This window comes from Solanum pennellii, chromosome 9 (genome assembly GCF_001406875.1).
Source record: "Solanum pennellii chromosome 9, SPENNV200".
NCBI lineage: Eukaryota > Viridiplantae > Streptophyta > Magnoliopsida > Solanales > Solanaceae > Solanum > Solanum pennellii.
The window spans coordinates 75,381,939-75,404,186 of record NC_028645.1 but is presented as its reverse complement, the minus strand read 5'-3'; the positions used below and the strand labels follow the sequence as shown (position 1 = coordinate 75,404,186).

At 32.2% G+C, this 22,248-nt stretch overlaps 3 protein-coding genes across 3 annotated transcripts; 1 reads left to right on the top strand and 2 right to left on the bottom strand.

The window, feature by feature from the left end:
- The first annotated feature begins 8,791 nt into the window (after positions 1–8,791).
- Positions 8,792–14,155, top strand: LOC107029796 (3-ketoacyl-CoA synthase 2-like). Its single transcript, XM_015231239.2, has 3 exons — positions 8,792–9,435; positions 9,515–9,696; positions 13,447–14,155. Exons 1-3 carry the CDS (start codon positions 8,890–8,892, stop codon positions 14,063–14,065), a joined length of 1,347 nt encoding a protein of 448 aa, XP_015086725.1. The 5' UTR covers positions 8,792–8,889; the 3' UTR covers positions 14,066–14,155.
- A 225-nt stretch (positions 14,156–14,380) lies between these two features.
- On the bottom strand, positions 14,381–15,662 carry LOC107030398 (protein ELC-like). Its single transcript, XM_015231684.2, has one exon. It carries the CDS (start codon positions 15,648–15,650, stop codon positions 14,598–14,600), a length of 1,053 nt encoding a protein of 350 aa, XP_015087170.1. The 5' UTR covers positions 15,651–15,662; the 3' UTR covers positions 14,381–14,597.
- Positions 15,663–21,007: 5,345 nt separating this feature from the next.
- Positions 21,008–22,248, bottom strand: LOC114074080. Its single transcript, XM_027911996.1, has 2 exons — positions 21,390–22,248; positions 21,008–21,042 (listed from the first exon to the last, which is right to left on the bottom strand). The coding sequence occupies exons 1-2, from the start codon at positions 22,042–22,044 to the stop codon at positions 21,008–21,010; spliced, it is 690 nt and encodes a 229-aa protein (XP_027767797.1). The 5' UTR covers positions 22,045–22,248.

Sequence of the window (22,248 nt, the reverse complement as noted above, 5' to 3'; positions counted from 1 at the left end):
TATATATATATATATATATATTTACAATTTGTTTTTTAAATCGCAAGTATAAATTTGAACCATTCTAATATGAAGGGCGTCTTTTATCTAATGGGTGAAAGGAAGATATTTTTGAACCATTTTTAATATGTTAATTAAACGAGTTTTTTTTATTAACTAAATTGACCAATGAACATAAATTAATAATTTAAATTTTTTATGTTGGTCAAATTCATACTTTTAAGGCTAATAACTCTCAAAGAAAAAAGGCAGAATAGTCTTATTTAAGAAACACTTACTTTTAGTAAGAACGACATATAAAAAAAATAGAAGAAGTATTAAAAAACAAATTCTGTCTCCTATTTAGATCAAACTACTCATATACTTTCAAGTAATTACAAATTTTATCACTAATTAAGAGTTTACTATCATATATATTGAAGAAGATACACGTACATATCAAATTACACTAAAATAGAGAGAGACGAGCGAGATGGGATGGAAGATAAGAGAGTGATAAACGATATGGGAGGGAGTCGAAGAAGGCGAACTAACTAATTAAGAGTTTATTATCATATATTAAAGAAGATACACCTAGATATAAGTATTTTTGCTACCAGTTACACTAAAATAGAGAGAGACGAGCAAGATGGGGAGGAAGATAGGACAGTAACGAATGATATGGAGGGAGTCGGAGAAGGCAAACGAGATTTGTCTGTGTATTCCAAATATATGCGAATCCATTTGAGTATAATGTAACTACGATAAATTAAACTCAATCTTAACCTCATGTTTCTGAGATAGATGTCTTTGAACACACAAAAATTTAATAATACTATAAAATAAAATATATTTAATTAATTAATTTATGAATTGGTGAAATTTCTATAAATTTTCTTTTTATTTATTCAAAATATTTTATGTGAACTTAAAGACACTTAGAACAATTATTACTTGTCTCACCTGTTTCATTCAACCACTCTCTGTTTAATAGTTTTAAAGAATTTTGGAGTTTGTGTGTGCTTTAAAGATATGGGGAAATGATATATCATATTTGTGGAATAAAATGTACAGTATAATAAACTTTTTTTAAGGATACAATACATGAAAATAGGTTAATAACGAATACTGACAATATATTTCAAATGAAAACTTTTTTTTTTTCTAACATGTTTGGCTGATTCATTTATTATATCTTACAGGCTCAATAAAAGTTCGGTTCATTAAAACGCTATAATCGTACACAAAATTGAATATCAAAATGTTGGGGAAAAAAACTAAAAATCAAAGTTCAAATAATTGAATTAATTTGGTTTAGTTTTGTTTTCAAAATAAATCAATAGTTTGAAGATAGATCTTATTAATTTGAGTTAAGATCAAAGATATTTTTAATATTGAAAACACTTCTAAACTTAATGTGAGATATTAGTTTCATCTTCGAATTATTAACAATCTTAAAAACAGTCATTTACTCGACTCTATTGAACTTAAATACACTTACGATCTTGTAAAATGAATTAAATAAACCCTGAATTCTCATCAAGTTTAGGGTCTTTTCAATACTTCTCTTGACTTTTCATTAAGAGTTTCATGATCCTACAAGAGTTTGATACCACTGCTATGTCATGTGGCAATACGGGGATATCTAAAATTAGTTAATAAAATAAAATAATAATTTAAGGCTACTAATATGTAGTATGATGATGAAACCAATAATTTACGCTAAATTCAAAAATATTTTCATTAGCTCTCTCATTTTAAATTTAACCTTATTTGGAGTGGATCCACCTTTGCATGTAGCTGATCTAGATGAAATATAAGTTAACTGAACAAACCGCTACAACTTAATATATTATACTTCGTTCAACTTAGCTTTATGTGTGTTTTTGTTATCTCGTATATGAACTTTGGTAACCAGATATATCTATAATATATATGCACTATTATTTATATCAAATACATTAAAATTGAGAGAGAAGTAAGCGATATGGGAGGGAGAATTCATTTGGATATAGTGTTTTAGATCAAATCACTTCTAAAATTTTAAACGATTACGCATGTATTTGACCTCTAATTAAGAGTTTACTATCATATGTTAAAGAAAATACACCTAAATATATGTTATTTTGCTATAATTACACTAAAATAGTGAAAAAGGTGAATGAGATGGGAGGGAGCTAGGAGAGTGACTAACGAAATGTGAGGGAGTCGAAGAAGGCGAACAAAATTTATCTGTGTATCGTAGATACATGCGTATCCATTTTGGATACAGTGTATCTTGAACAAATTACACCTAATCTTGACCATAGAGATACATTTATCTAGGCTCACTAAAATTTGATAAACTTCGTAATATTATATTACAAACTAAAGTGTATCTAAATAATTAGCTCCTAAATTAATGAGATTTCTGTAAAAAAAATTTTAATTTAAAAAGAAAATATAGCCCTCATTTTACTATTTAAAGTTGATATATAATCTGTTATGAACGTGGATCATATATACCTCTAACGTTATATAAATGATCTAACAAAATTGAAAAAATTAATTTTAATTTAATTTTTTTAAAAATATATATAATTCATATGGGGTATCGGACCATTTTTTCAATTTAAAATATTTTATGTGAATTTTAAGACAAGTAGAAGAATTATTAATTGTCACACTTTTATATTATCTTTCTTTCAACCACTGCATGTGTAATAATTTTAAAGAATTGTGGAGTTTGTGTACTTTAACGATATATCACAATTGAATAATAAAATGTACAGTAAGATCAACATTTTTATTAAATCTATAGCTTAATTTATAAAATTACTTGAAATTGGTCAAATACTTCTTCTTCCTCCTTAAAGTTTGAAATATTATTAATTTAAATATAAATTATGTTTATAAAATATGCACAACATAAGATTAAAAATTTCTAGGAAATCACTACATAGTCATAATTTATGAAATATTATCATAGTTTTTGTGTTTTATTATGATTATTAAAAAATAATTAGGTTAATATTTCTATTTAGCTATTTATATTTTTACTTGAAATCAAACTTAATAAATATTATATAGATAATTTTATTTTATGTTTGATTAATAAGTAGTAACATTAACCCCATCTAATGTCTTGTCGATATTTATGATAATCTCTTTAAATTATAATTTAATTTAAAAAATTACAAAAAATATAATTTTAAGAAAAGATGACTGACCCGGCAAAGCTCGTAGCCCATGCACTTATGGGTTGTACCAACCATTTTTTGACCCAAACAAAAATGGGCTACTAGGTCTGACCCGTAAAATTGCAAGGCTTATTTGGATCAGCCGGGATAAAATGGGCTAGCCCATATTGAAAGTTTTAAAATTGACTGATAAAATTTGTGCCACATAAAAATATATCTCGACTATCAAATGCGTGCACTGCATTTTCCTTGTTATAAATTTGCACTACCTTTACCAATCGTCGTCGTTTCTTCATCTTTAGATTTTAATGTTATAAATAAGCTTGACTTATTTATGTTATTTTCGTTTGACAAAAGACTTCTTCATTTAAAGTAAATTCTACGTCTAGCAAATATAAAAATCATATTAGCGCTCTGTAGTTACAATTTTATTATTTGTAAAGTTTGTCATGGAGTATCAAATTTGTATAGCATCTGATCGTATAAAATTGCATGCATCTGATTTGTATAAATTGGGTGTCTGTACCTATGAAAGTCGTGTTCGTATATGTATATGTTATTCGTGTTTGTATATCTGCATAAGTTTGAATTCGTATACAATTGAATCGATTTAAAATGTATATCATATCTCTCTCACACACTTTATACAAACACAAATTAACATGTGTTTGTATAAAACGATAAAGAGAGAAAGACAAAAGAGAACTGGGTAGGAGAAGATTTATAATTGTATAATTATAAGTGCATAGGATGAAAAAATATGTACTTGTATTTCTATATACAATATTATCTCGTTTTATACAAACACAATTCATACATTTGTGTTTGTATAAAGTGAGACAGGCGAGGGAAAGCGGCAAATGAGATTCAGGGGAGAGAGACGAATGACAAACTGTTTGCTCCAAGTTAAAATTAAATGAAAACTGTGGTTATAATATTTATTTTGAATTAATAATTTGTTATTTTATATAATTTTACCTATTATTATGTGTTATTATACATTTATTTGATTTCACGCGCTCACCAAGATGTGAATTACAATTTTTGTGTCACATCTGCATTAAGTGTCTAAATGATTCAAATTCGAAAGAATACATGTGTTCAATAGCTATTAATTCTAGTTGAGTTGAACCGCATATGACTTAAGTCATTATAAAATATAGCAAAAAGGTATCATGATACACTATTTATGAAAAAGGTATCATAATATAATGACTTAAGTCATCAACAACCAGTTAAAGTTGTCTCCATATTTCACTGATACCTATTGAACACCTCTCTTGTTCAAAACATTTACCTATTAAACATTTTTTGATGACATGGCATTTTAGGTGCAAGCCAACCACAAAATGACATGTCAACATGAGCAAAAAGAAATCCCCAACAGTGTCTTTTTCTTTATTCTTCTTTTCTACTATCATTCCGCTTAGTCAATATCGTCGTCGTTATTTTAGACGGAAAAGTAACCATTAAAAAAATGACATTCGGAACAGAAAAATTCAAAAGAGTTAAAGCAATAGAATGGAATATAATAAAATGTGTCATGTCAATTTTTGGTTGATTGTTAAAAAGATGTCAAATGAATATCAATTTAAAGTGGTAGAGATAGATATAAATTTTAGTTGAAATATTCAAGTAAATTATGTGGATAACTTTGAATGACCGTGAATAACTTAAGCCTAATGTAATTTGTCAAAATAATATATATCATAAACACATCATATATCAGAAAGGTATCATGTTAGCTAACATCAATTACTCTGCACCAGATCCTAAAATGTTGTTGGAACTTGAATGATTTATATAATTGATAAACTACAATAATAAACTAACTTTGATACATCTATTCACAACTCCCAAATAAACCAAAAAGAAAATCAAAGCCAATGGAGTAAAAATCTTGTTCAACGATATGATAAACATTATGTACCTATACTCAGTGGCGTAGCCATATAGTAGTAAGGGTGTCCACTTGGACATTCTTCGTTGGAAAGAAAATAGTATATATATAAGTAAAATGATATTCGAAATAGTTTGATAACATATTTTGGACACCCTTAACATAGCAATTTATTATTTCTGAATACCTTTTATGAAATTTCTGACTCTATCACTGCCTATACTATGGCCACCTCTTTAGAAATTTTCTCTATTTTTAAATAGTTAGTCATAAATTACCATTCTGATTATACAAATCTTGGTAAAACTTTTAACAAGTTAAATAAATTTAATTGCTTAAATTTTAAATATTCATACGATATATATTGTTTTTAATAGTTTCCGTCTAATATAAGTTAGATTAGTATTAAACTTGGTGACTAATCAAATATATATACCATCATATAAAATGATATATGGGGAAAATCAACGTGAACATGGCCGCGCAAAATGAAAAACACTTGTCATTAAGATAATATTAAATTATAAATTAATTACGGACACACTCTAGTTTGTAATATTCGTATTTTATTGAATTTTAATGTCTCTAAATACATTTCGATACATATATCTCGGATATATGAGGTCAAAATAAGAGGTAATTGATTCTAGATTCATTATATTCAAGTTAATTCGCATGTATCTGAGATACATTACAAATCTCACTCATGATAGTGAAATATTTCTAATTATGTATCTTTTATTTTTAAAAACATGTTTGAATTGATTAATTTTTAAATATTTTAAAAACATTTTCTTAATTTTAAGATAAAATATTAGCGCCTATTATTAAATTAAAAAACAAAAATTAACCAATATCATAAATTAAAAATCCTTTTTCCCTTTGAAAAAATCAAGCAAGTTGAAGATGTTGTAATAAAGGTGAGAATGACTTGGGTATTTACTACAAATCTTGGCAGTTGGAACATTTATCTCTCACTAGAATAAACAATTAAAAAAAATGGCAATAGTTTAATAACCATGCCTTCATTTATTTTCCTCTTCCATAATTAGCTAGAATAGTAGTTTTCAACATTTCCCATAGATCCCCTTTTTTGGGGTATATCTAGGTGGATTCAGCTACTAAATTTATGGATTAATTGCATTATGAATCGGAGCAATGAATCTATTTGAAGTGGTCTATTTTGTATCGTCTAATAATTGTCTAATTCAGTATAGACTTCATACGAATAAAAGAAATTTGGTGGATCTAAGGATGTGTTTAATATGGAGAATTTTAATTTTTTTCATACTCGATTGAATAAAATCTTTGTAAAATATTTTCTTTTAAAATTTTTATTCTCTTGAAATGAGGAAATGACTTTTAAAATGACGATATGAAAAATAAGTTACACTGGTGACACTTTACATTGATAATGTCTACTCCAAATTTCAACATACCTCATTTTTACCCCCACAACGTGAAGCTCTCAATTTTCATCCCCACCGAAGGCGCTACAGTGCCACCATATACCCATATTCTTCACATTCAACGCTCATAATATTTGTCTAAATTATATACAAATATGTTTAAGATGAAAAGTGAAATTTTATTTATTTTTCTACAAATTATTTTCTAATTTTTTTTCCATCTTACTGAACCTATCCTAAGTGATTATTAATCAGATGCTCATAGTATTGCACGCTAAAAGTTAAATATGTTTTCGATTCAAGGATAGCGAATGATTGTTAAATGAAAATTTTTTTATATTTATGAAAACATTATACCATTAATTAGATACTTGTAGAAACATTTTATAAACATATTATTTACACATTGACAAAAGATGATTCATTTTTTCTATAGCTATCAATTTTTAGTTAATTTATCTTCTTTTACCAAAAATATATTATGAGGAGTTTATTTAGATAAATTGTCTTATTAATTATATTTTAAAATTTGAAATTTAACTATTTGTACTTTATATAATTATATAACAGTAAAGTAATATTAAAACAAACAAATAACAAAATCTCTATTGATTTATTAATAAACAAGTAAAAGGAAAAATAGTCAATCAGTTAAGTAAAAAGCGAAGAAAGAGTATATGAAATGTGTTTATAAATAAAAAAGTTTAAACTTTAAAGTATTAATTTGAGTATAAATAAATAATTATCTTTCACCAAATAGAAATGAAAATGGAAAAAATAGGGAAGAAATTAGTCCTATGCATATCGAAAACATCGCGGTCTCATTTTATATGATATTACTTTTTAAAAAAAAATTATCTCAAAAATATCTTAATATAATTAAAAATAATTTAATTTTAAATTTTGTTATTTACTCTCGTTGTTCCTATTTATATGTCATTTTGCTTAAAGGTAGACGATCCTTAATATTTTCGATTTCACAAACTCAATGCATGACATTATTATATTCCTAATTTACTCTTGAGAGTAATTAGCTTTGAAACCATGAATTGAACTAACATAAGGAAGCTAATTTATATTTATTGGCCAATTTAATTAATTAAAATAAATTAGTTTATGTTTATTTATCGGAAACTTGACTTTAAGAGATTACTAAATAAGGGTATAGTGATAAATTTATATAATTTCTTAAGAGACGTAAAATCTAAAATGATGACATTTAAATAAAAACAAAGGGAGTACTTTTAATAAAATGATTTACTCTACACAAATATCTAAAAATTAATTTACACTATAATTTTCAAAAATTTTGTATTATTTCTTTAAAATATTATGTTAAATTAAATAATATCGCGTAAAATGAAAAGGCGAGAGAATTAATTAACTTCCCAATATGAAAAGGATAGCCCACTATATTATTCGGTCCATAAGTTGTCAGAATTAATAACAATGCATTGTAAACGCTACAAAATCATTGGTGGACCAAAATGTATTATGGGAAGGATAACAATTAGATATAGTAATATAGTAATTGGACGTTGTCATTATCACAAATTTAAATAAATTAATAATAGATTAAAAGTTAATGTTAAAGTTAAAGATTAAAATTATTATTATATAAGTTAATTTATTTCATTCATAACATTTATAATTGTTTTTCTTCGTCTTCTTAATCGTGATTTCGTTTTGTCGTATCATTGATATCTCTGTCATAAAATGGGGGGGTTTAGGATTTCAAAGAAGTCAATCAAAAATATATTACTAACTTTATGAAAATTCCATTCTATTTCAGAAGCTCGGAGCATTTTATTTATTGTTATTATATGTAAATAATTTTTACACTATCAGGTAATCTAAATAATATCTATATCTTCTAAAACACTGAAAAATCCAAAATGTCAAAAAATGCATTTGGAATAAAGGTACCTTAGATTCATTACGTAATAATAAGGGTATTTTTAATTCAAAGTAATGACGATAAGGATTTTTTAGACTAAACTTTAAAAGAAAGATATTTTTATTCATCTCACATAGTCTTAAGACATTTTAAAGCCTTTTTATTTTGAAAATAAAATATATTACTCCCTCCGTTTTATTTACGTGACACTTTCCAGATTTTGAGATAAAAAAAAGTCTGTCTTTGACGGTAAGTTTTTCATAGATCTTTTAAATATTTTGAATTATTGACTTGTACTAAAATATTTTTTAAGTCAAACATTTCTGATCAAACTAAAACGTTTTCATTCTCGAAAAATGAAAATATCACATAAATTGAGAGACGGGGAGTAGCTATTACGAACACCACACAAAAATGACTTGATAGTGTATGCTATATACTTACTATATAGAAAAGGGAAAGAAAGGTATGTTGAGATCCTAAATTTATCACACTTCAACAAGGCAATACTTTCAAGTTTCAACCATGGAATTGATCCTAACATACCCTAAGCTTTTTTTCATTACATTTACATTAGTAATACTATTTTTCTACCGCAAAAACTCTAAACGAAGAGTTTTCCTTGTAGATTTCGCATGCTACAAGCCCCCGAAAAATCAACAAGTTGATAGACAAACGTTTGTCAACAAAAGCACTAAAACTCTTTGTTATAACAAAGACTCACTAGAGTTCATGGAGAAGATGTTGGAACGATCCGGTTTAGGTGATAAAACGTACCTTTCTAAAGGTTTGTTTAAAGAACCTATAGATATGAGCGCGGAAGCTGCTAAGGAAGAAGTAGAGATGGCAATATTCGGAGTCATAGATGAACTTCTTTTGAAAACCGGAGTACAATGTAACCATATTGAGATATTGATTACTGTTTTTGGTGTATACAATATTATACCATCGATGTCTAGTGTCATTGTGAAGCGTTACAACCTTAGACATGATATACGTACATATAATATTACTGGAATGGGATGTACTGCTGGCCTTGTTGCCTTAGGCCTTGTCCAGAATTTGCTTAAGGTAATACACTATAAATAATTATTTTATTCGATTTATCGTATTATCTGTTGTTATTAAACTTTATGATATTGTTGTGAAGGTGCATGATAACTCTTGTGCACTAGTAGTGACTAGTGAGAGCACTACAGCAAATGTATACAAAGGGAATGATCGGTCAAAATTGTTGACTAATTGCATATTCCGTGTGGGTGCAGTAGCTCTGCTCCTATCTAACAAACCGTCTGATCTGAATACATCAAAGTATGAGCTCATCCATGTTGGGTTTTATTTGCCCTGATTTCTTACCATAAATAGGTTTTCCTTTTAGGAAAAGGTTTTGGATTGACTAATCCTTTTCTTGTAGGAAAAGGTTTAGGACTCTATAAATAGAGGAATGTTCCTTCTAACTTAATTAGCATTCACAATGTAGTCTTAAGGATTTTGAGAGTTTTGGTTAGAGGGAGAATTTGTGGGTCACAAGCTTGATACGTTATCACTTGTGTGAACCTCCCATGTATTCCGAGTGAATTGGTTGAGGTTGTTTCCCTCTGTATTTTGTACTCTCATATTTATAGTGGATTGCTCATCTCCTTTGTGGACGTAGGTCGATTGACCGAACCACGTTAAATCTTTGTGTCTTTTGGTATATTTCTCGTTGTCTTCTTACTCGTGATCTTTCAAGGTTTGCTTTGCTAGCTTCCGTGTTTACACCTGCTTATTTTCGGTCCTAACTCCCCCTCCAGCCAAGGGGCCAAATGGACTTCAAGTAGAGGATCTCTTGACAGGCTTCCTGCCTGCCACACTTCTACAAAACTCATGATTGTCTACGATGAGTTCTTTCCACTTATCTCTATGAGTATCTAACATGGCTTCATCATAACCTTCAGGTTCTCCCATATTAGTCAATAGAATATACTCATCGTAACGTGTTGAGCTTCGCTTCTCTATAGTAGATCTTCTACAAGAGGTTTCTGGAGCATCTGAAGCGGTCATCCCAACATGAGTTGGTTGATTATCAACCACAACATCATCAGTAGGAACAAATACATGTTCTACACTCTCATCATTGTCTTGATCATTACCTTGGGTTCTCTCATGTGCAAAAGATGTATCAATAGTAGGAATTGGATCAACATCAACTAAGCTCTCATCAGTATGAGAATCTAGTTTCTCAGTCTTGTCAATATCTTCAATAGTTTGATCTTCAAAGAACACAACATCACGACTTCTAATGAGTTTCTTATCAATTGGATCATAAAATCGATATCCAAACTCATCTTGACCATAACCAATGAAGATACATTGCTTAGTTTTAACATCCAATTTTGACCTCTCATCTTTTGGAACATGCACACAAGCTTTACACCCAAACACTTTCAAGTGATCATAAGAAACATCCTTATCAAACCAAACTCTGTTTGGAACGTCACCATCCAAAGCAACAACAGGAGACAAATTGATAACATAAGCAACAGTGTTAAGTGCTTCAGCCCAAAAAGAATTTGGAAGTTTAGCCTCTGAAAGCACACATCTAACTCTCTCAACTAAAGTTCTGTTCATCCTCTCTGCCAAACCATTTAATTGAGGAGTCTTTGGAGGAGTCTTCTGATGACGTATTCCTTGCGATTTGCAGTAGTTATCAAAGGGACCAATATACTCACCACCATTATCAGTGCGAATACATTTTAATTTCTTTCCCGTTTGTCTCTCAGATAAGGCTTGAAACTGTTTAAACACATCAAGCACTTGATCTTTGGATTTCAAAGGATATACCCAAATCTTGCGAGAATGATCATCAATGAAAGTAGCAAAGTAAAGTGCACCACCTTTTGACTTCACTTTGAAAGGACCACACAAATCTGAGTGTACTAGCTCCAATAGCTCAGACTTTCTTGAAGGAGGATGACTGTGAAAAGAAACTCTTTTCTGTTTCCCTTCTAAGCAATGAACACATCTTTTCACCTTTGCTTGTTTCATACCAGCAAGCAAATTCTTCTTAGCCAAACATGTGATCCCCCTCTCGCTCATATGATTAAGCCTCTTGTGCCACAATTCTGATAAAGTCTCGCTCTCCACCAAATTTATAGAGTCACCAAGAATCGATCCTTGTGTCACATATAAATTTGAATGTTTTCTTCCTCGAGCTAAAATCAGTGAGCCTTTGGTGAGCTTCCATTGACCATTGCACAAGTCATTATGATAGCCATCATCATCTAGTTGTCCTACAGAGATCAAATTTATTGGAATGTCTGGAGCATGCTTGACATTCTGAAGGACCAACGTTGAACCAGTATTGGTTTTCAAACAAACAGTGCCAACACCAAACACCTTAACCTCACCAGTATTACCCATCTTTAACACCTCAGAGTTAACAGAAGTATAAGATGAAAAGAAGTCTTTTCTTGGTGTGACATGTGATGTAGCTCCAGAATCTACTATCCAACTTGTGTCTTGAGATACAAAATTGATGACGTCTTTATCACAAGCGAAGAGAAGGTCATCATGGACAACAGCAACAACATTATTTTCGTTGTTTTCTTCCTTCTTCCCTTCTTTAAGATCTTGCTTCAATTGTTTACAAAATCTTTTAATATGTCCTTTCTTTCCACAATGATAACATATAATATTTGGATTCTTGAATTTTGACTTGCTTCTGCTTTTACCTCTACTCCTCGGATCTCTTGTCTTATGTCTCCCCCGATCTTCTGTATATAGAACATCTGAATGTGAAGATATGTCTTGAGATTTTCTTCTAACCTCTTCATTCAACACACCACTCTTTGCATATTCCATAGTCACCTTTCCACCAGTGGCAGAATTTGTTAAAGAAACACGAAGAGTTTCCCAAGAATCCGGTAGAGTATTAAGAAGCCAAAGTCCTTGTATTTCATCATCAAAATTCACACCCATTCCTGATAGCTGATCAAGAATACCCTGAAAATCATTTATATGATCAAGAATAGGACTACCCTCCTTGTATTTAAAGGTCATCAATTGCTTTAACAAGAATAACTTGTTATTGCCAGTTTTTGAAGCGTAAAGCGTCTCCAACTTTTCCCACAATGTTCTAGCATGTGTCTCATTCACAATATGGTTGCGAACATTATCTTCAACCCATTGTCTTATATATCCACATACTTGTTGGTGCTCAAATTCCCAATTTTCATCGGTCACATTCTCGGGTTTATGAGCAGAGAAAATCGGAAGATGCATCTTCTTCACGAACAATAGATCTTTCATCTTGCTTTTCCATATGTTGTAGTTTCTTCCGTTTAGACATACCATCTTGCTCATATTCCCCTCCATATAGATAACCTTAGCTCTGATACCAGTTGTTGTGACGAAAAGATGAAACTGAAAATCTAACAATAAAGAACACCAAGTTTAACGTGGAAAAACCCTTCAAACCGAAGGTAAACACCACGGGATCGACAAGATCCGAATTGCTTCACTATAACAATAAGAGGGTTACAAATATTCTTCTAATGGCTACACAACAAGTGCCAAAAGAGAACAAACAATAGCTACACCAACAAAAGATAAATAGAAAGAAACACCACCCAAACCCAGCTTCTGTTCGGGACCTAAAACAGGATCTTTCTGACCTCCGAATCCGATCTCCACCGTTCAAATCAGCCACCAAGATGTTAGGAACACTCAGTCCAAATTTCAGCCCGATCCAACGGTTAGTTAATCGGGAAACACGATCTGAACGTTGCTGGTCGGAGAAAAGACTGCAGCAAAAGAATCCTTTTCTTTCTCTCTTTTTCTCTTGTTGAAAGCTCTCTCAAAAACCTCTCTTATGTTTTAATGTCTTTCAAAGACAATACCAATGAGCAATTAATTATTCTCTCAAAACCATCCTCTATTTATAGAGTTGTGCTTTTCCTTATAAAGCCAAAACCAACTACAAATAGGATTACTATTCCAATCCCTTTCCTAATAGAATTGGAAACCAATTAAGGAGAATAATTCCAATCCTTTTCCAAGTAGGATTAGGCCATGGGCCTTTGGCTGGAACATGGGCAATAGCCCAACAATCCACACCGTCAGATCTCAAACATCGGACGATGATCGCTCGTACAATTGTATTTTCATGGAAGAAGACGTGGAAGGACATCGAGGCATCACAATCAATAAAGATCTGTTGTACGCAGCTATGAAAACCATTCGATTAAACATATCCACTGTAGCTCCTTTAGTACTTCCTCTATCTGAAAAAATCCGTTACTTGGTAAATCTTTTTAGTACAAAAAGCAACTTTTATAGTCCTGATTTCTCCAAATCGATTGATCATTTCTTCCCACATGTCGGTGGGAAGCCGGTGTTGGATGACTTGCAGAAGAAGTTAGGATTTAGCGATGAGCAAATGGAAGCTTCTAGAATGACACTGTACAGAATTGGTAATCCTTCAAGTAGTTCGATATGGTATGAAGTAGCTTATGCTGAGGCAAAAGGTAGGGTGAAAAAAGGAGATGCATTGTGGCAGATAGCATTTGGGTCAGGTTTCAAGTGCAACAGTGTGATTTGGAAGGCAATTCGATCTGTTAATCGCGATGAGATGAATCCATGGCGCGATGAAATTCATGAGTTCCCCGTCAATGTTAGTGATATCGAAGTAGTCCCGGACCTATTCGTTGCTTCTAAATAGGAATGCTCATTTTGTTTCCCCTGTTTAATTTTTGTTGTTCTAAGCAATTTTTCTATTTATAAAGAATGGTGTAATTTATATGTAATTTTTTTAACTCACTTCACTAGAATCTTTCTTTATATCGAGGGGACTCAAAAATTATATACAAAACGGTTGTTCTTATCCTGCTTAAATAGTAGTATAATTTTCCAACAAAGGAGGTTCACCTGAAGCCCCTTCGTTGCAATAGCTCCGGCCCTGCTAGACTCTTTCGGATATTCAAGATTACGAAATCTGAAGAGTTAATGTAGTCAAGATACAGAGGATAAAAGATTATGAATCATGAAAATATGCATTTCATTAACTTTGGCTTTCTAAACATATAGTTAGGGGCGAAGCTAGCGGTTCAAACTCTAAATTTGTAACAAGAAATTCATTGAATATGTACGAATTATTAATTCAGAACGTAGAAATTTGAAAGAATTAGAATCATGAATCCATAAACTTCAAATTCTGGCTTCGCCTTCTGCATATAGCCCCGGAGGAATTTCTATCAATGAAGCCATTCGAGAGATATTCCCATTTTTTCAAGCTTGGCTCTACCAAAGTATTGTTCTTTGGCCAAAAGTCTCACTTGTTTCATATATGTACCAAAAGGCATTACACCTTGCTCAACTGCCTTATCTAAAGAGTACATCAAATCCTCTGTTGCTTTATCTGCTGCAATGCTATCAAGTAGTACCTTTGAATTCTCGTCAATCGCTTCAAATTCATCCTCAACTTTATACTCCTCTGGACTTAAATCTTGATCCTTATCTCTTAGCCAACTCGACAGTTTATCCGCTTCATCTGTCAAGACTTTCACCCTTTCCTTCAACTCCGTCATTTCATTTTCACTCTCATCAACCGAAAACTCAGCAACAATTACCCTTCTAACCATATGTTCTTTAAGGCTTGAAAGCTCCTCAACTTCTTCATGAGTCTTGGAGAGTAATTCTGTCATGTCATAGTGAAGTGTGCACGAGAGACGGTCTATAGCCTCCCTCCTAGAAGCTAAAGAAGGGTGAAAGAAATCGTTAGTTGAAGGCGAATAGTAGAAAGGATGATTATGTGAAAAGATGTTGACAAGGTTGTGTACAAGGTCAGAGAGGTTGCAGCCAGGGTACTTCCAATTTACTAAGTAAAATGTTGAAATAGAACCTGATGAAGAGTCAACAAAAGGATGGTTATCATAAATTGGATAAGTAGTATTTGTTGACATGAGTACAATAGGAGCTATAAAAGGGTAACTTTCATGTAACCAAATGGTAAGAGGGATTGAAGGGGTGGAGGAAGAGAGTTGCAACTCTCCATTCGCGTTGAGTAAGTTGACACTAGTGCCATCGTCATGCATGAATGCATCGATGGAAGGTTTGAAAGAGATATAATCTTGAAGAAAAGAGACGAGGTGTCTTCGAATTATACGTTTTTGGTTAGGATCTGTGTATGATGGTGCAAAATGTGGACTTGTACAAGAAAGTGCAGCATCTATGAATTGGATTGAAGATGGAGGTGTTTCATAGTTTGTGGAGAATAACTCTTGAGCTAATGATTTGAAGTAATCCATTTGAGTTCAAAGATTGCTGATTTTTGGGAGTTATGATTAATCACTATATATCAAGTGAATTGAAAAAAAAAAAAAACTAAGGTTGGATATATCAATACCCCTTAAACTTGTCGGTAAGTTTTATTTAGACACTCAACTATGAGTTGGTGATCCGTTTCAATTGAGCACCTGAACACATGATAAAGTGTTCTTATTAGACACTTCCGACTCGAATTCTGGAAACATTTATGTCTGAGTTCTCCGACGTCTAAGATAAGTTAATCACTTAAAATATGTCACCTCCTTTAATTATACGTATTTGTCTCAACAGGTCATAAAATCTTAAACATGTTCCAATTGATCGATGTTGATGTGTATAACTAAGGAGGTTACATATTTAATATAATTAAATTATCTGCATAATGGGCGCTTGAGAACACACACATAAGCTTCTTAAAATAAGAAATTTTATCATGTGCTTAGGCACTCAACTGGAACAAGTCATAATTCAAATGTCTAAATACAATTCACGGAGTTGTCAAGGTATCAACCAATAAACCAATAATTTGATCCTCTAGAGTCTCTTATATAAAAAAATGACTCATAGAAAATGAAGTCAATTATCTCTAATGTTTTTTAAAGTGTTGTGTAGTTGCTTGGAACTTTGCTTTTGATGCAATTAAAGGTGTTTTCTAGCTTCAATGAATTCAATTTTGTGAGTCAACTAGTAACAAAATGTTATAGAAATGCAAATATTAGATTAATTAGCAGATTAGTTGGGATAGATAATCACTTATGCATTAATAAAACAAAACTTGTTGACCAAATTGCTTGGTCCACAAGTGTTGATTTGCCTCTTTCTCATTGTTTATGATGCATCCTATGGCTTGGGAATTGGCATGGAAAATATGGAGGGGCCCCAATTATTAGGTGATGAGATTTGCTAATAGATATGCTTGTTTGACTTAGTAAGAACAAAAAAAAAACAGAAAACAGAAAACTGTTTTTTGGGGGGGTATATAGTTGCATTAAAATAAGAAAGATCTAATTGTCATAAAGTGGGAAAATGCATGCTCTATTGATTGGGAAAATGCATGCTCTATTGATTGTCTTTATCTGATTAAGTTTTGATGGATAAAATCATTTGAAATTTATGGTGATGAAAAATAATATGTACTTAAGTGAAATCATCAAAAGTCATGTAAAATAATTCAAACACCGTCAATAGAGTATTATGACGGTGTTTGAATTATTTCAAAAGTTCTGCAATATATTTGAAATGATTTTTTTACATAATTTTTCTAACCTTCGGACGTGCTGTTTGAATGTTTCAAAACTTATGTATTGCTAATAGATAATGCAAAAAAACATACTCTATAAATTAATAACAAACGAAATTTAAATTCAAGATTCATTTTCTATCCATATCCTTATTCTTTTTACGTAACTTTGATCTTTTCGTCGTGGTCAAGACGTGATCAAACTAAAAAAATATTTTTTTATTGGTTCAATCAGTTTCTTAACAAAAATAGGCTGAAGGATGATTCTCGTCATTTTTTGGATAGTATAAAGATATTTTTTGCTCACTTAGATAATATAAAGATGTACATTAGATTTTAGTCATAGTTAAAGGAATAATTTTAGCCAAAAGATCGCAATACACGTGTTGATCATCGACTCACCTTTGATTATTATAAAGTAAAAAAAAAAACTATTTGATTCGAATACCTTAAAAGTTATAATATTTTTAGAAATCATTGATTAAAAAAAGTTTGCGTCTAAGACTGATTTTAGGACTGGGTAGAATTTTTTTTGAAATTAATAAAAACAATATTTAAGTTAGGTGACTTTAGGCTCAAAGAGTTCTACACTAATACACACCATATGTTTTTATGTAATGTTAGGTAAAACCATTTAAATAGTTATGCTAAAGGGTAAACTTGGGAATAAACATTTGGCAGGTGTTTGTTACCAATACATTTTTGAGTGCTGAAATATTAACTACAATTAAAAAAAATAAAAAATCGATAATTTTATTAAGAAGCTTAAGCTTCGAAACAATGGCAATCACAAACAACAAGAACTAAGGCTGAAATAGTGAAGATGATTTTGTAAAATGCAAAAGCTAAGCTTGATCTTATGCATTAGTAGAGTATATATAGATTACATAGAAGCATCTAGATGATTAAAGAATGTAACCAACTATACACATTGAAAACATGTGATAACTAACTTCCTAACTAACTCTCTAACTAACTTTCATAACTAACTAAACTAACTACTTGTACAATGCAATGTTAATATTCAATACCCCCCCTCAAGTTGGAGGTGAAGACAACACTGCCAACTTGTCAAGAATAGAAGAATGTTTGATCCCTGTTAAGGCCTTTGTCAATATATCAGCCAACTGATCTTGTGTGGAAATGTGATGTAATGAGATAAGGCCTTGTTGTAGAACATGTCTAACAAAATGACAATCTACCTCAATGTGCTTGGTTCTTTCGTGAAAAACAGGATTCTTGGCTATGTGTAAGGCAGATTGGCTGTCACAAAAAACTGAGATAGGCTTTGGATAAGGAACATCCAATTCAGTAAGCAATCGACTAAGCCAAACTAGTTCACCAACTACTTTCCTGAGTGATCTGTATTCAGCCTCTGCTGATGATAGGGAGATGGTTTCTTGCTTCTTTGATTTCCAGCTAATTGGACTGCCACCAAGTAAAACAATGAATCCACTCACAGATTTTCTGAAATCTGGACAGGAAGCCCAATCTGAATCACAGTAGCCTTTTAGAGAAAAATCAGCATCTTTGGACAAAAATAAACCCAATGTAGGATCAGTTTTCAAATATCTCAGAAGGTGAAGAGCAGCTTGTAAGTGTGGCTCTCTAGGGTCCTGCATGAACTGGCTTAAGTGCTGTACACTAAAAGCAATATCCAACCTTGTATTTGTAAGGAAGTTAAGTTTTCCAACTAATTTTCTATAGTAAGTACTGTCACTCAGAACTGAACCCTCCTTAGCTCTTAGTTTTGTATTTGGATCAAGAGGGGAAGATAAGGAAGTCATATTTAGACAATCATACTCCTTTAACAAATCAAGTACAAATTTTCTCTGTGAGATAATGATTCCCTGAGCTGTGTGAAGCACCTCCATCCCCAAGAAATAATGAAGCAATCCCAAATCCTTGATTTTGAACTTGTTGTGTAGATAAACTTTCAGGTCTGCTATCTCATCAACATCAGTTCCTGTAAGGACTATATCATCAACATACACAACCACATAGACTGCTGAGCTTAATGTCTTCTTGTAGAAAAGAGAATAATCATACATGGAGTGAGCATATCCCCTAGAACATAAGGCTTCAGTGAGCTTAGCATACCATTGTCTGCTGGCCTGCTTGAGTCCATAAAGGGACTTGTTTAATTTGCATACCAAATTAGGAGATTGGACTGCAAGTCCAGGTGGTACTTCCATGTACACTTCCTCATGTAAATCACCATGAAGGAAGGCATTATTTATATCCAATTGATACATAGTCCAAAGTTGTTTTACTGCTGTGATCAATAATGCCCTGACTGTGGTCATCTTCACTACAGGGGAGAAGGTCTCAGTATAATCAATGCCTGCTTGTTGTGTGTAACCTTTTACCACAAGTCTTGCCTTGAGTCTTTCTATTGTACCATCTGCTTTGTGTTTTACCTTGTATACCCACCTGCAGCCTATAGCTTTCTTTCCTAGAGGAAGTGGAACTAAATCCCAAGTGTGATTTAAGTGTAGTGCATCAAACTCTTGTATCATGGCAGCCTGCCATGCAGGATCAATGACAGCTTCTTCATATGAAGTTGGTTCCCTGTCAATGCAAATATTTCTAACAATATCTTGACTAGCAGGAATTAGAGCACTATGAGCCAGGTGGTGGTGATTAGAGAAAAGAACCTGAAGAGAAGGGGTGGTGTTTGAAGTTGGAGAAACAGGTGGCTTAAGTAGAGGTATAGAGTGAACATAGTCATTCATATGTTTTGGAAGTTTGTGACATCTTGTGGATCTTCTAGGTTGGTTAACAAGTAATGGTGCAGGAGATATAGAAGGGGAAGGTACAGTGAGGTTAGGTGACAAGTCACAAGCAGCATTAGGACCATTTGAGCTATTTAGATTGTCTTGTGTGCCATCCTTATTAAAATCATCTAAAACATCAATGAAGTGAGGTGATTGCAAAAATGAAAAAGGTGAACCATTTGTATTTGAAAAAGAATCACTAAAAGGAAAAACATTTTCATGAAAAATAACATCTCTGGACACATGTATCTTGCCTGTGGACATATTTAGGACTTTGTATCCTTTTGTCTCATGAGGATATCCAATGAATATGTGAGGAGTAGTTCTTGGCTCAAACTTAGCTCTATGAGGTATAGGGACAGTAGGGTAACAAAGGCATCCAAAACTTCTCATGTGTGAATAAAAAGGTTTTCTGAAATATAGAACTTCATATGGACATTTTTGGTTCAAAACAGTGGATGGGAGCCTATTTATTATATAGGTTGCACAAAGAATGCATTCTCCCCAGTATTTGACAGGTAGTTTGGATTGGAATAGTAAGGCTCTAGCAGTCTCAAGAAGGTGTTTGTGTTTTCTTTCTACCACACCATTTTGTTGAGGTGTATAAGGACAAGTTTTCTGGTGAACTATACCTTTTGTTTTAAAAAAATTTGTAGCTTCTGTATTGACAAATTCCAAACCATTATCTGTTCTGATTTTCTTAACAGTAACTTCAAATTGGTTTTCTATCATGGTAATAAAGCTTTTGAGTGTTTGTAAAGCATTACTCTTGGTACTTAATAATTGAGTCCAAGTAGCTCTACTAAAATCATCTACAATGGTCATGAAGTACTTAAAATGGTTATATGTTGGTGTACTGTAAGGCCCCCACAGATCAACATGAAGTAGTTCAAAAATGTGTGATGTTAGGGTGGTTCTTGGTTTAAAAGGGAGTCTTTCTTGTCTTGCCATAGGACAAATGGAACACATAAAAGGCTGTTTGGCTGAGAATTTTACAGGAATAGAGGAAATATTTCTCATTTTGACAAAAGGTACATGTCCCAATCTGTTATGCCACACAATATCTACATGATTTTTAGCACATGGTTGAGTGTTAGAAATACAAGATTTTGGACAGGAGACATAATTTGATGCATCAGATGTTGAACATGAATATTTCTTATTGAGAATAGGGAGAGTACATTGCTTATCATCTAGAAAGTGAGTATACTGTCTTTTGTTATAGGTATTACAAGAATTACATGAAATCATATTGCATTTTGAAACATTGTAGGAACTCTTCAAACAACTTGGACACAGGAAATAGAGACCCTCTTCTGCACTACCAATCACCAGAGGCCTCTTCATTGAAGGGGCCTGCATGAAACAAAAGTTTTTGGTGAAACTGATAGTGTATTCTGAGTGTGCAGTCAAAGTATGAATAGAAATCAAGTTATATTTAAAAGATGGAACATACAAAACTTTGTCTAAATTGATCATGGGTCCTAGTGCTACACTACCAACTTGTGTCACCTTAACTTTGTATCCATTAGGTAAGGCAACTAACAAGGGATGTGGTAAAAGAGTGATGTTATGTAGTAGAGATATATTGAAGGTCATGTGGCTTGAGGCTCCTGAGTCCAGTATCCATAAGTCAGACTTGTTTTTGAAACATTTACATGACAGTTTTCCAAATTCAATAGAATAAGTGCAAACTATGATACCTGCAAAATCAGTTGATGGTCCACTAGCAAGGTTTGGATTAGATCCTTCATTCTCATTTTTCTTGTGGAACTGCTGAAGTATGCCTTGAACATGACCATATTGATCTTTTGTAAGGCTCACATTATACATTTCTTCATCTGTTCTCTTCCCAGGGGCAAAGTCTGGTGTGCAACTTGCATTTGCTACAACATTATTCCCAGATTCCCTATTGTTCCTTTGGTTTCCCTTGCGAAAATTGTTAGGCCTTGGAATCGAATTGTTTCTCTGATTTGTATTTGAAACAGCTGGATATCCATGAAGTTGATAACACCTCTCAGCAAGATGACCAGTCCTGTTGCAGTGAGTGCAAAATCTGTCCTTGTATTGAAGCTGAGAATGACCATATGAGTTATTAGGAGCATAATTTGTTTTGTAGGATGATGGAGGCCTGATATTTCCAGTTGATGAAGAAGGTCTGATGTTCCCAGCTGATGAAGAAGGCCTGATGTTTCCAGCATACAAAGCAGTAGATTCTGTATTAAAAGGGCCAGAAGGTTTGATTTCCCTTTGGTGTTCATCTTGAACTAGTAGAGAAAAAGCCTGAGCCATAGTTGGCAGTGGATTCATCATAAGTATACTTCCACGAATAACTGTGTACATCTCATTCAATCCCATGAGAAATTGGATTAATCTCCTATCTTGTTCTGCTTTGTGAGTAAGTGCCTTTGCTCCACAAATGCAGCTGCAAGTGCACTGAGCTTTGGCATTTAAGGTACTTATCTCCTCCCATAGCTTTTTCAGCTTGGTGTAGTAACCTGTAATGTCAAGAGATCCCTGCGAAAAGTCATTAATTTCTCGTTGGATCTGGTACAACTTCGC

Coding starts and splice junctions, on each gene's coding strand:
- LOC107030398 (XM_015231684.2), bottom strand. CDS start 15,650: ATGGATTACTTCAAATCATTAGCTCAAGAGTTATTCTCCACAAACTAT.
- LOC107029796 (XM_015231239.2), top strand. CDS start 8,890: ATGGAATTGATCCTAACATACCCTAAGCTTTTTTTCATTACATTTACA. Junction 9,436..9,514: donor TTGTCCAGAATTTGCTTAAG/GTAATACACTAT, acceptor ATTGTTGTGAAG/GTGCATGATAACTCTTGTGC. Junction 9,697..13,446: donor TATGAGCTCATCCATGTTGG/GTTTTATTTGCC, acceptor CATGGGCAATAG/CCCAACAATCCACACCGTCA.
- LOC114074080 (XM_027911996.1), bottom strand. CDS start 22,044: ATGGGATTGAATGAGATGTACACAGTTATTCGTGGAAGTATACTTATG. Junction 21,043..21,389: donor ACCATCAACTGATTTTGCAG/GTATCATAGTTT, acceptor TGTTTCATGCAG/GCCCCTTCAATGAAGAGGCC.